Source organism: Penicillium cinerascens, assembly GCF_028974065.1.
Source record: "Penicillium cinerascens strain IBT 15544 chromosome Unknown contig_5_segment0_segment0, whole genome shotgun sequence".
Taxonomy (NCBI): domain Eukaryota; kingdom Fungi; phylum Ascomycota; class Eurotiomycetes; order Eurotiales; family Aspergillaceae; genus Penicillium; species Penicillium cinerascens.
Window position 1 is genome coordinate 1,625,407 of NW_026695294.1, and position 13,043 is coordinate 1,638,449.

The 13,043-nt window shown below is 52.0% G+C and overlaps 6 protein-coding genes across 6 annotated transcripts; 4 read left to right on the plus strand and 2 right to left on the minus strand.

Moving 5' to 3' along the window:
* Nucleotides 1–298: 298 nt before the first annotated feature.
* N7498_005056 (ribonuclease H-like protein) lies at nucleotides 299–1,360 on the plus strand (the record flags this gene model as incomplete). The annotated part of the gene is made up of 2 exons (XM_058452118.1): nucleotides 299–379; nucleotides 434–1,360. 2 exons carry the CDS (start codon nucleotides 299–301, stop codon nucleotides 1,358–1,360), a joined length of 1,008 nt encoding a protein of 335 aa, XP_058308656.1.
* Nucleotides 1,361–2,097: 737 nt separating this feature from the next.
* N7498_005057 (Thiolase-like subgroup) lies at nucleotides 2,098–3,339 on the plus strand (the record flags this gene model as incomplete). Its single annotated transcript, XM_058452119.1, has 1 exon — nucleotides 2,098–3,339. The coding sequence occupies one exon, from the start codon at nucleotides 2,098–2,100 to the stop codon at nucleotides 3,337–3,339; it is 1,242 nt and encodes a 413-aa protein (XP_058308657.1).
* A 128-nt stretch (nucleotides 3,340–3,467) lies between these two features.
* Nucleotides 3,468–4,645, minus strand: N7498_005058 (uncharacterized protein; the record flags this gene model as incomplete). The annotated part of the gene is made up of 4 exons (XM_058452120.1): nucleotides 3,468–3,610; nucleotides 3,676–3,792; nucleotides 3,846–4,038; nucleotides 4,106–4,645. The coding sequence occupies 4 exons, from the start codon at nucleotides 4,643–4,645 to the stop codon at nucleotides 3,468–3,470; spliced, it is 993 nt and encodes a 330-aa protein (XP_058308658.1).
* A 680-nt stretch (nucleotides 4,646–5,325) lies between these two features.
* Nucleotides 5,326–6,542, plus strand: N7498_005059 (mitochondrial 54S ribosomal mL50 protein; the record flags this gene model as incomplete). The annotated part of the gene is made up of 3 exons (XM_058452121.1): nucleotides 5,326–5,717; nucleotides 5,802–6,165; nucleotides 6,222–6,542. 3 exons carry the CDS (start codon nucleotides 5,326–5,328, stop codon nucleotides 6,540–6,542), a joined length of 1,077 nt encoding a protein of 358 aa, XP_058308659.1.
* A 351-nt stretch (nucleotides 6,543–6,893) lies between these two features.
* On the minus strand, nucleotides 6,894–7,954 carry N7498_005060 (replication termination factor 2; the record flags this gene model as incomplete). Its single annotated transcript, XM_058452122.1, has 3 exons — nucleotides 6,894–7,328; nucleotides 7,384–7,873; nucleotides 7,935–7,954. 3 exons carry the CDS (start codon nucleotides 7,952–7,954, stop codon nucleotides 6,894–6,896), a joined length of 945 nt encoding a protein of 314 aa, XP_058308660.1.
* Nucleotides 7,955–8,104: 150 nt separating this feature from the next.
* On the plus strand, nucleotides 8,105–9,998 carry N7498_005061 (uncharacterized protein; the record flags this gene model as incomplete). Its single annotated transcript, XM_058452123.1, has 3 exons — nucleotides 8,105–8,201; nucleotides 8,343–9,293; nucleotides 9,349–9,998. The coding sequence occupies 3 exons, from the start codon at nucleotides 8,105–8,107 to the stop codon at nucleotides 9,996–9,998; spliced, it is 1,698 nt and encodes a 565-aa protein (XP_058308661.1).
* Between the last annotated feature and the right edge of the window lie 3,045 nt (nucleotides 9,999–13,043).

Here is a 13,043-nt window from a genome sequence, read left to right on the forward strand (position 1 = left end):
TATCACAGGACGTTCACCCTAAGTATCCACTCCCTCCAACTTACATCTCTTTGCTCGTCAACATATCTTCTTCCTCCTACACAGCAAACCTGAATCCTGTTCACTTTCACACTCCCAAGGTCATCTAACCTCTACCTCAAACTTACACATTCACATCTTCCTCTCATCTGCACCTCCTATTCCCAACCTTTCTCAACCTTACACATTTTCTCTCATAGCTTTGTCCCTCTTCACTCCCTCCTCAGTCCTTCAGTTTCCAAATACACTTCTTGGAACCCACCACCATCCACCGCCCACCATGCCGAGGAGCATGGCTCAACAAGCGCGTCAGAAGAAGGGAAAAAAGGTCCCACAGACTCCTACGACCTCCGCTCCTCCGGTGAATACAACTCATTCAATCCCATTTATAGTACTAATCAACAATTTATGACAGGCCCCTTCTCCCATTGTCACGGGCAGAAACGATTCCGCGTTCATAGGCAGACTCAGCGTACCCGATTCCAGGCCCATGGCTGTATCCACACCTATGGGTACATTTACTGGCACGGCCATTCCCATCCTGGGCCCCAATGACCGCATCCCACCACATGTTCCTCAGACTCTTGAGCTCCAACTGAACCACGAATGCTCCCTCACCTTTTCCGAAAAAACTCCCTCTGCGGATCAAGCATCCCCCAGCCGTCGCTTCGACCCTGTACATCACTACCCGGGTGAGCAGACTTTGGAGAGCGTTCAGATCCGCAAAGGTCAATTCGTCTTCCTCGCCTGTCCTACGACCCCGCCGTGCATAGACTGTGGTCATCTCGTGCCTCACGTGGAGTGCCCAGTCATTTCAATCCACGGTGCATGCTCCAACGACGGCACAACGGAAGCCCGTTGTGCAATCGGTCTCTGGATTGGCGAAAGCAACCCGAACAATCTCTTCGTGCCGCTCGACAGACTGCCTCGCCATACTGGCCAAATTGCTGAGCTTTACGCCGTTATCTCAGTTCTGGGTTATGTGGAACACAATCTCGACAAGTGGAAGCGAGTGCGCACCCGTCCGTTTGTTCCCTCCAGGCTACATACAATCGTCATCAAGACTGATTCCCCCAATATTGTGAATGGAATCACCGAATGGCTTGCAAGATGGAAGAGCAACGGATGGAAGAGGGGCAAGGGCCAAGCAATTTCAAATGATGAATGCTGGAAGATTATTGATCGTCTGCTTGAACGCCTGGAGACTCACATTTGCGTCAAGTTCTGGCTGGTATCCCGCGAGGAAATCGAAATGGCGGTCAGTCTGGCCCAGAATGCTCTGAAGCTCCCGCTGTGCACCGAACTCCAGAACCTGACGACTCGGCGGGCAGAGTCTACCTGAAGTAGTCTGCGGCTGGCTATCTTCGTGCCTATGCTTTTGCTCCATTTTTGATGGTCGGAAAAGATTGGGCTATTCTTGCTTTTTTTCTTGCGAGTTTGATTCACCAATAGGAAAAATTCTCTTATTACCATTAACCCACTGTGAATCATACCTGAAGTAATATCTTCATCAGCTATTCTAGTAGAAAGCATCTTGAAACGTACACCCGCTTCGGCTTCAGATCCGATCCGAAATGCTGACATAATCAGAATCGGCTGAGGGAGGCGATCCGGAGACAAACAGCGGAGAGTTGATAGTAATTTGTATAGAGAAAGGGATTAACAGCAGTTGAGAGTCTACCCTAAATGCAAGCTGCTCTACAGTACTAGTCTTAGCTAGTTCATATCTACGAACCATCGTGACACCAGCTCCCCATACTTTCGCGGGTGAGTCCTTAGCCGATCTTCAATGCCGGCGCTGCGGACGCTGCAGCAACGGGAGAGGACGAGCCCGCCACTTCCGACCCCGGATACTCACCCGGCATTTTCCTTAAGAACAGCCTTGCCGCGGAGGTCTGGGGAGATTGTCGGTGCTTTGTGGATTTGATATTCTTTCTTTTCTTTAAATATCCTCTCCAATTGCACAGGTGTACGTACATCCCGACGCCGTCAATCGCTCTCGAACTGAGATAGCCCCCACGCTTTTCGGCATATACAAACCCAACATCAGCTCAAAACTTCCGCATAAAGACCACCAGGATGGCCTCACCAATTCCCCGCGGCCTCAAACAGGTCCTCGCCAAGTCCCCCAACGACATTGTCATCCTCTCGTCCTTGCGCACACCGGTCACCCGCGCCAAGAAGGGCGGCTTCAAGGATGCCTACCCGGAAGAGCTGCTCGCCAATGTGCTGCGCGCAACCCTGAAGGCCAACCCCAACCTGGACCCCGCGCTAATCGATGATGTGACTATCGGTTCCGTGCTGCAAGAGCTGGGCGGTGCAAAGGCCGGCCGCATGGCGCAGATCCACGCTGGATTCCCTCACTCCGTGCCCTTCAACACCATCAACCGCCAGTGCTCCTCCGGCCTGGCCGCCATCACGGCCGTGGCATACGGCATCCGCGCAGGCGCGCTCAACGTCGGTGTCGGCGGTGGTATGGAGTCCATGACCCGCAACTACGGCTCGCGAGCTATCCCGACTGTCCTGTGGCCCGAGCTGAAGGAGTCGCACTCCCAGGATGCGAAGGACTGCATCATGCCCATGGGTCTGACCTCCGAGAATGTCGCCGAGAGGTATGGTATCTCACGCGCTGACCAGGATGCTTTCGCGGCTGAGTCGCACAAGAAGGCATCTGCTGCCCAGAAGGCTGGTCGCTTCGATAGCGAGATTATTCCCGTTACTACTAAGACCCTCGATCCCGAGAACCCCGATGCGCCAGCCAAGGAGGTCACCATTACTCAGGATGACGGTATCCGCCACAACCTCTCCGTTGAGAAGATGGCTTCCCTCAAGCCTGCCTTCAAGCCCGACGGCGCTAGCACCGCCGGTAACAGCTCTCAGGTCAGCGACGGTGCCGCTGCTGCTCTCCTAATGCGCCGCTCCACCGCCGAGGAGCTCGGCCTGTCCGGCTCCATCAAGGCTCGCTGGGTCGCCACCGCCGTTGCTGGCTGTGCTCCCGACGAGATGGGCGTCGGCCCTGCTTTTGCTATCCCGAAGCTGCTTGAGACCGTTGGCGTGCAGGTTCCCGATGTCGGCGTCTGGGAGATCAACGAGGCTTTTGCCTCGCAGGCTCTGTACAGTGTCCGCAAGCTCGGCATTGACGAGGCCAAGGTCAACCCCAACGGTGGTGCTATTGCTATCGGTCACCCTCTTGGTGCCACTGGTGCCCGCCAGCTGGCTGATCTGATCCCCGAGCTTGAGCGCAGCGGTAAGGATATCGGTGTTGTCAGCATGTGCATTGGTACTGGTATGGGCATGGCTGGTATGTTCGTTCGGGAGTAAAAAAGAGATGTGTTGGTCTTTGGTTGTTTTCTTGTACAGTATGATATCAGCGATGCATGTGTATATACATCTTTGCATACAATAGATGAATTGTGATGCTTTAATTGGATTGTTGCTGGATTTTAGATCTAGTAGGGGAATGATTGGCCCACCAGGCTCTCGCTTAGCTTCCATAGTCTTTCTGCTTCAAAACTACTGATTGCCCATGCCTTTACTGTATCTTCGAGTGGATCTGCCACATGCGAGTCGATGAGATAGGCTCCGTTGTTGGCTGAGAAGAGTACAAGATCAAGTTAGCTCTCAGTCCTCGCTCCCTAGGAATATTCTCAAGCATACATTTAATCGAAGGATCAAATGATGCATAGACGTGGGTTGCAACACCCTGATCCAGGGTCTTGGGGCTAAACCCCTTCTTCCAGCCTTCCGCATTGCCCAGCATCCGGTCAGTGCTCACTATACACATCAATTAGCGAGCTATACACCCGACCGATATCGAAGTCACTTACACAGTCCTTCCATATCCGTATTCTCCCAATCCAGATGAGTCCCTAAACCCGTAGTAATAATCACACCAGGATGCAGACTAAAGGCCTGCAAGCCATGCCTAACGCCTAGCTTATTAGCCAAAGACAGCGCCATCAACATATTAGCAGTCTTCGACTGTCCATAGGCAAACCACTTGTTGTAGGTCTTGCCTCCCTATAGTAACCATTAGAATTCATGGTTTCAGGCCCCCAGAATATCAACACCCAGCAGCACAACTCACATCGAAATTATAATCACAGAACCGAACAGGACTCAACCGATGCCCATCACTGGTAACCATAACGACTCTTGGAGCGTCCGACTTCAACACCTTCCCCATGACCAAATTCGTAAAAAGAAACGGCCCCAAATGGTTAGTCGCAAACTGCGACTCAACCCCATCCTCCGACACCTTATACTCCACCGCCATTATACCAGCGTTGTTTACCAGTACGTCGATGACGGGGATATCATCCCAGCTATTCACTTGTTTCGCAGCATCGCGTACGCTCGTCAGCGAGCTGAAATCAACCTGTAAGATGCAAGTTTTGACTTCCGGGTTGGAGGCGGTGATTGCTTGCGCGCATTGCTCGAGCTTGGTGCTGTTGCGTCCGGCTAGGATTAGGTTGGCGGGTTTGGCAGATGCGATTGTTTGCACGTAGAAACCGCCCAGGGTTCCTGGTGTGACGCCTGTTGCTAGGATGGTTTTGCCTTTTATAAGGGGTGCATAGTTGGAGACTAGTTCCGTGGCTGTGGTGGTGGTGTTGTATAGTGCTGGCATATTGTGGGAGGGTGGCTTGGTTGATGGTTAATTAGGGATTCGATAATGTGGGCTTTCTTGGTATTTTATATTGTTATTTCTCAGCAATGGATGTAGGGAGGGAGCTTATCTGCGAGGCTTCTTGGCGCCCCCGAATACTTTCGGGCTTAGCCGCTTATGACCGTCAAAACTCCGGTATGGTGCCAAGATGTATTTTTTAGATTTTGGTCAAGAGGTTGATTAAGCTGATGACTCTATTTACTATATAGGTGGTGGGTGCTATCCTTAACATAGTTTATACTATATACCTGAATCTCTTTCACCCCCTAGTTCCCTCCCTATTTTCCTCTTTTATCCTGTCTTTCATCTTGTCTTTTCTTTTGAAAGAAACCTTACTAGGATCGTCTATTTCTTTAGTTTCTGTGCTTGCAAGTAATACTGAGCCTGGTTTGGAATACAATATCATCATGTCAAATCGACCCCTGGGGACATATTCACCCAGAAACATATAAGGTTTAAAATGTAGATAATAGCAATTTAATTAAACTAACAACACATGAAATTACAGACAGATCGAATGTTAATCTCTGCGATCGCGAAATGCCAAGAACAACATCACGTGACGTGGATCATCAGATTTGTTTCGCCGAGCAAAAGTTGCCGTGTAATTCGAGGACTCCAGATCAACCCACACCGCAACCATGCGCCCTTCCTTGCGGATGCCTCTCCGAGAGGCATTGTATGTCTGCTCAAGCTGCAGATCCGAGGTGACCCCGCGACGCATCTCGCCGCTCGCTCGCCAATTCCGCCGCTACGCCTCCGATTCCCCGTCAGTCCTCGAGCGAACTCGCCGCTCACTCTGGCAGGGTGACAAGCCACCAGGTGCAGCAGATCCCTATACCGGAGAGTCCCAGGTTGCGCCCAAGGCCGAGAGAGAGAGTGGAGAGCTTGCTGCTGGCGCGGAGGGTGAGGAGTTGCAGGGTGGTGATGCATATGTGCAGGCGGAGACTTGGGATGGATTGCGCCGCATTGGTTTCACCAAAGAGCAGGAATGGAAATTCCGTGGCTCGAGCCCGGCTGATGAGTACGAGAGGTACGTTGACCCTAATTGCTGGACTCCTTTTAGATCGCATCCAGCCAAGACAGCCAGCAAGTTCTAATCACAGGATATTTGCAGATTCGGCGCCGATGTCACTCCCAAACCCATTCCCGCTGCCGCTCACCAGGCCGCTGTCGAAATCTCCCTCATGACGATGTTGGGCAAGCCTCTGGCCAGCGTTTCCGAGATTGGCGAACACTACGAACAAATCCAGGAACTGATCGATGGCTGCACCGTTGAGAGCTCCGAGACCCAGCAATGGAGCACTGCTCTTCGCTTCCCGGACCAGCAGACCATGGAGGCCCTGGTTTTCGTATTCAACCAGATTGGCACCCAGACCGAGAATCAGATCGAATCCCCCGAGAGCTTCATCGCCAAGGAGAAGACTTCCACGGAATCCCCCCGTGCTCTCTCATTAGAGAACCCCGCCGTCAAGTTTGCTGTTCGTTTGCTCTCAATCGCTTTTTGAAAACAGTGCGCTGACTACCAATTCTTCAGTTTGTCAAGAGATTTTCCCAGCTGATCGGCCGTCGCGTCCCCGACATCGCCCTTACCTCGTCCACCACCGTCGGAGAAATCGTCGCCTCCCTCTCTTCAACACTGAAGGAGAAGCCCGTCAACATCAGCAAGAAGCTGGCCAAGCACCAGCGCGTCGGTGCCTTGCCTCCCAATGTCCAGTTCTCAAGCAAGCGCATGACGAAGGGCCACGAGGACGAGGAGATGGGCCGGAAGAAGGCTATCTACGCTGAGCTCATCCGCCGAGGCCTGATTATCCGGAAAAGCAATAACAAGGAGAAGAAGGAGAAATTTGTGGAGTAAATGGCGGCTGAGTGATTGATGGTGCAGTGGCATCTCTGTAAAGATCTTGGTGAGATGCATGAGCATTATTTAGCAGGATGGCTCGCTTGCACATTCTCGAGGCATCTATCGTTTTGATATCAGACATCTTTCGTGTATACTAGGACAATTTTTCAATTGCATTTTTTTGATTCATTGGAAGTTTATGTCATTCAAAAAGCATACAAAGTGCGTTCAGCACGCATCGTGTGGCCGTTATAGTGGACATCAGCCACCTAAACTCGTAATGATAAAACTCCTTAAGACTCCATATCAAAAATAAACTCCTATGGGCCACGGATGCAAGATATCGAAGTAGGACCGGTAAGAAGTTTACCGCCGCGCAGAAGAGGGAATACTGAACCCTCTAGTCATAAAGTCACCACTTTTCTTGCCGTCTTTAGTCTCTTTTGTGAAAAGACTGTCAAGATTATCACTCAGACCCATCATCTTCCGCCGCTTCTTCTTCTCATTCTCTTCGTTCAGCACACGAGCAGTGAGCGAAGCTGTCGCCGCATTCTTGATACCATTTCCATTGGCGCCAGAAGCGGCGGTGGATTTCTTCGTCTCCGCACCATCGGTGGCAGGATCGGCAGAGCCCTCGGTGGTAGCATGCTTCTTGCGCTTCTTCGAGCCGGGTGCTTTCTTCAGAGAATGGGTGAGACCTTGCTCAGCAAGCATCGCACCACGGGAAATAAGGCGCTGCTTATCCTCCTCTTTGGTCGGCAGGATCACGATGATGTTGTCTTCAGTGTAGGGCTCGTCGCACTAGTCGAACATGTTAGCAATAAATCACACTTCCCTGTATAAAGTAAATACTAACCTGCAGGCACCTATCGCCCTTAAGCTGCCGAATCGCCTCCTCAGCAAAGACATGGCCACACGGAACCAGATAAACCGACTTCACAGCCGGACCCAGCGGCTTCGCCGTAATCGGACAGATCCAGCCCTCGCGGCGCTCATGGCGGTGCGCATGCGCGCGGTCAGACGGGTGCTCGTTGCGCTCAGTGTCGATCTCGAAATGAAGCTCAACAACATCCCGGAGAGACTTGATTCGCCCGCACAGGATCTCCTCGCAGTCGGACTTGGAGCTGATGCCCTCGCCGTCGTCGCCGGGGAGCAGGAATTGGAGTACAGCGTCTTTGTTGTAAAGGTTTCCGACTGAGTCTGAAACTACCGGACGAGCTAGGACTTTGTGCGAGAGAGGGCAGGTTGTCCAGGAGTGTTCTTGCTGTTCGCGCTGTGCTTCTTTGACTTGCGCCGTGCTTGGGGCGCGGGCCGCTTCGCGGACGAGTTCGCGACGGGTGGGGATACTGCGAGTGTTCGTTAGCTTTTATCGAATGCGAGAGCTTAATATGTCAGATGAAGTCTCACCTGCCACCGTCATTACCCATGTTGGCTGACTTTTTGCGATGGTAAGCGCAAGGCGATATCGAGTCGCCACGATAAAGTCGAGGAGATAGCGCGCTGAGTCAGCCACCGATTAGCCGTATCAACAGCTGGCCGGAAGCTCTCTCCACATCCCTAAGCTCAATGCCTCAAATATGAGACTCCCTCCGTCGCTAATTCTGCTGGCTGCGGCCGGGGCCTCAGCCCGGGCCAGCAGCGATAAGCCTCGTCCTCGGGGCGTCGGTCCTGAATGTGAGTTCCTGAACCTTGCGACCCTGCGTACAATCCCCACCCTCGGACGAGGTGTCCACACCCGGTGGGCGATCAATGGGGTTGCATATGGTGATTGCTGGCGTTGTTTCTGTTCAATTGGCTAATTACGTGGCTTTATAGTTGCCAAGTTCTACCAGGATACGGATACCTTTACGTGCATCTCGAATCCCGCCATCCAAATCCCCTTCTCGGCCGTTAATGATGACTTCTGCGACTGCCCAGACGGCAGTGACGAGCCAGGCACCGCTGCTTGTGCACATCTCTCGCGAAATTCTCCGTTGACGGTTGCGGAGCGCCCAGGGAACGATGGCTTGGATCTTGTACTCGCGCTGCCCGGGTTCTACTGCAAAAACAAGGGCCACCGGCCATCTTACGTGCCATTCAATCGTATCAATGATGGAATATGTGATTATGAGCAGTGCTGCGATGGCAGTGATGAGTGGGCGCGCGTCGGTGGAACCAAGTGCGAGGATCGTTGCAAGGAAATCGGCAAGCAGTGGCGGAAGCAGGAGGAGAAGCGCCAGAAATCCATGACTGCTGCCCTGAAGAAGAAGAAGGATCTCCTTGTGGATGCCGGGCGGCAGCAGAAGGAGATCGAGAACCACATTGTGCTACTGGGGTCGGAGATTAAGGGCGCTGAGGCCAAGGTTAAAGGTCTCGAGTCTAGCCTCAAGACAGTTGAGGAGCAGGAGCGTAAGGTTGTCCGGACTAGTGGCAAGGGCAAGGGGAAGGTCAATGCTCTTGCAGGTATTGCTAAGGGCCGGGTCAACGAGCTGCGCGACGCCCTGGTGGAGGTTCGCCAGCAAAGAGATGAGGCCCGCTCCCGGTTGAAGGAGCTCGAAGAAGTTCTGTCCAAGTTCAAGGTTGAATATAACCCTAACTTCAACGACGAGGGTGTTAAGCGCGCTGTGCGCAGCTGGGAGGATTACGCCGCCCGTGGACTAGGCGAGGTTAGCAACAGTGCCCGGGACCGCGACCTGGACGAGATTGCCAAGGCAGACGACGAGAGCTCTGGTGTCAACTGGGAGCACTGGGAGAAGGAGGAGGATGGCTGCGTTGAGTCCGACTTGAGTAAGCTAGCTCTTAATACCGATTGCTACATTCAGCTGCTGACAAGAAACTACAGTCTACAAGATCGCAGCTTATCTCCCGCCATCTCTTGTCAGCTTCCTTGAAGACAAGATCCTCTCTGTCAGGTCTATTCTGGAGATCGGTGGAATCCTGTCCAAGCCCGAGGAAGACTCAACTACCGAATCCAAGGCCGTGACCGAGGCGCGTAATGCTCTGAAATCCGGCGAAGACGAACTGAAAGATCTCAAGAACAAGCTCCGTGACCAGACAGCCGACCTCGAGAAGGACTACGGCCACGGAGGCATTTTCCGCGCTCTCAAAGGCCAGTGCATTTCCCAGGATGCAGGCGAGTACACCTACGAGCATTGCTTCCTAGAGAGCACCAAGCAAAACCAGCGCAAGGGCGGCGGCTTCATGTCGATGGGCAAATTCGTCCGCATCGGATCCACAACCGTTGAGGAAACGAACGAGGCCGGTGAGATTATTTCTGTGGAGAAGGTTGCTCTTGAATATGAGCGCGGCCAGTCTTGCTGGAATGGACCTAGCCGGTCCACTAAGGTTGTCTTGGAGTGTGGAGAAGAGAATGAGATTTTGAAGACGGCCGAGGATGAGAAGTGTGTTTATTCCATGCTTGTTACTACCCCGGCTGTTTGTGCTGGAGGCGAGGATGATAACGTTGCTCCCCGCTCGAAGGATGAGCTGTGAGTCCCCTCTGGTGATAGATATTGCATTGCATATGTGTCTAGTGCTTGTATCTATCACACTACACTTGAATGTTGATGTACTTTTGAGCATCCAGGCATTTTGTCCGAGTAAATTACAGCGAGTTTTGTTTCCATTCATATATTCCCTTCCGTGGTCATACCTTATTTGGGACAACCCAAGCTCGATATCAAATGACAAAAACACTTACCATACTTCTGTCTACAGACTTCTGCCTACGATGTGTACAAAAAGGCATTTTCTTGCTGGAAAGAACCCAGTCATATATAATTGCACTGCATAAACAGCCCTAAACGCAGACATACACGAAGTCACAAAGACAAAACGTAAAATCAACCCCATCCAAAAGGCTCCGGCCCTTTAGGCCAAAAATGGACAACAAATCATATCGAAAACGTCTTGTACACCGTCAGCCGGTCCTAGTTGGAAAGCAGCGGCAGGCCGGGTCTGGTATGCGTAGTCGAGACGGAGGAGGACGGCAGTGGCGAGGGCGTGCGAGCTGGCTTAGTGCTGGTAGAATATTAGAACTTCCATCACGGCAGAATAGGAAACGGACGACTTACGCTGCAGCTGGAGCAAGAGCAGGAGCTGCAGTTGCCGGAGCAGCAGTTGCAAGAGCAGGGAGACATGATGATTGTAGGTGTTTGGGGATAAACCGCGAAAAGTCTTGTTTGAATGAGTTATTGGATGAAGCTTGTTTGGATGTTGTGTTAGGGGGGGTAGTGAGGCTGGTTTTATACTTCGATTCCACGTAGCCTCACGCTACACTCCTCCGGCTTATTTGACCTAGTTTGCATGTCCCCGAATATTCTTGTTCATTTTCGCCTATTGCGCTCCTATCGGAGCACCGGACACCCCGAGCATTCCTTTCTTGGCCGAGTCAAATGAACCCACACTTGCCTCCATCTCCACTTCCTCTCACGCGCTACCCGCAACGACCGACTAGGTAATTCTAACGCTGTCACCAATGAAATACCTCGTTTTCAGCGCCTGAACCAATCACAACAACGGCGGAGAGTAATGTACCTCGATGTATTTTCTTTTAGAAGGGCTACAGCGTGTGTCTGCAGATCAGGCTGCGGGCAAGACTCGGACCGGTTAGGTTCATGCACATGATGTGGGCTTGTGTGGCACATTGCCTTCTTTTCACACTTGAGAATACCTGCTGTCGAGCTTCCCTTCTTAGATCAGCCCTGTGCGGTCTTCATGGATGCTCTGTGTCCGTATTGTAGCTCGATATTTGGCAAACATGTTCTGTCTGTCTTCCGATGACGGGGCTCGAAGACCGGACCGGCTCACTTTTCTTTTTCCTCGCCGGTTCCGCATCCTAGAATACGACGACAGTATTTCCTTTTTGCGGAGCTCAAGCCTCCGTCATAATACGATAACGCCCACGGCGATGGTCACGGTGACACCCAAGTTTCAAAGGGTGTAGATCTGCTCTGGCCGCTTGGTTCGATCCACATTCGGGACGGGCCTCATGTATTACCTCATGGATACAGTCATGGGTAACGGCGAAAACGAGCTTTACCCAGCAGTGGGGGCCTTTCATGATGAATTTTCGGCGCCAGGAGCGGCGCAGAGTCGATTTGTCGCGTGGCAGCCTATGAGAAGCCAAGTGTTGTGCGGGCTGAGGACCTTGGAGGAGGGGCGCTACGAGGCCCCATTGGCAGTCGCCTGTCCTAGAGCCCATTGCAGTGGAGTTGGATTTATCTTCCCTCCCACTTGGGATCGAAAGACAAGGAAAAATGCCCGGGGTTGGCCTTGACCAGTGCCGGTATCAAAGAGATATCTCCGATCGATGGGATCCACAACAACCATAATCGACATTAATCTCAGTATATCCAAGCCCTTTAAGGGCATGTGACCTGATCCTATGCCTCGGACATCTGGTAACTGAACCGCTGGAGCTTATCTGTATTACGTTTTCCGGGGCCTACAGCTAACCCACGCACGGGTAAAAGATCGAGGCCAACTGCGTTTTGGCCCACTGCCGCAGCACGGACTTTGGAGCATACGTGCAAGCAAGGCAGGGCGCCGAGAAAAAAGTGGACCGTCTCATTCTGTATAGCTCGAAGATACCGGAGCATATCACACCCTGCCTGTCCCACGGACCCTCCCTCGTGAATGACATTTCGTACCCGTACTCATTTCAAAAGTATCCTCATACAACTATCAGATAGTTTACCATGGGGAATACCACGAGCACTGCCAAGAGTACTCACAGCAACGTAGTCTGTCTACAACCCATGCGGGGTCGAGCCACCCAGGCGACAAAAGCATCGCCATCTTACAAGTCTCTCTAAACAGGGATATAGGCGCATACAAAAAGTAATTATCATTGGCCCCATGAACAAGTTTCAAGGCAACCGTATAAAGAATGATAGATCCACTGTAACTTTCCCGAATGAGTCCGGTCCCGATTTTTAACGCCCGAAACATAATTGATCGTTTAGGGCGCGTTCTACGAGGAAAATACTCGGTAAATGACAGCCGCGACAGCCGAACATAACCCGGTCTGGCATCGTGGAATGCTTGCCGTATAGGGGCCATTATGCCGAGGGGAAACAAAGCAAAGAAAGGGTCCGTTATTCTGTTGGGAAGGATGTGCCTTACGTTGGACGGGTTATGTCCGGGATTCGCTGGCCTATCCCAGGTATGTTCCTAGCGTGGCAGCTGATTCCCGGGGTTACGTCAAAGTGCCCTGCCGCGGTGCTCTACATGGGGTGTTGAGACTCCTACCACAAAGCTGTCGTGGCAGTCCTGTCGACTCTGACGTTGCACTACAATTAAGCTCAACACATCTACCGAGTCTTATCGACCCAAATATTGGGTCGATTCCCACAAGGTACCTGGTGAAGAAGAATAAAAATGGATCAGCAACCGGCTGCAGTCTATTTGACTACAGTCGACCAGCTATGATTTTTATTTTGAAAAAAAACCGACGTGGAGACCTCCATGATGCATTCTCCCTTCCAGCACAACACCTCCAACTAGACGCTAAATCTTCTCCTCTCGGTGCATATC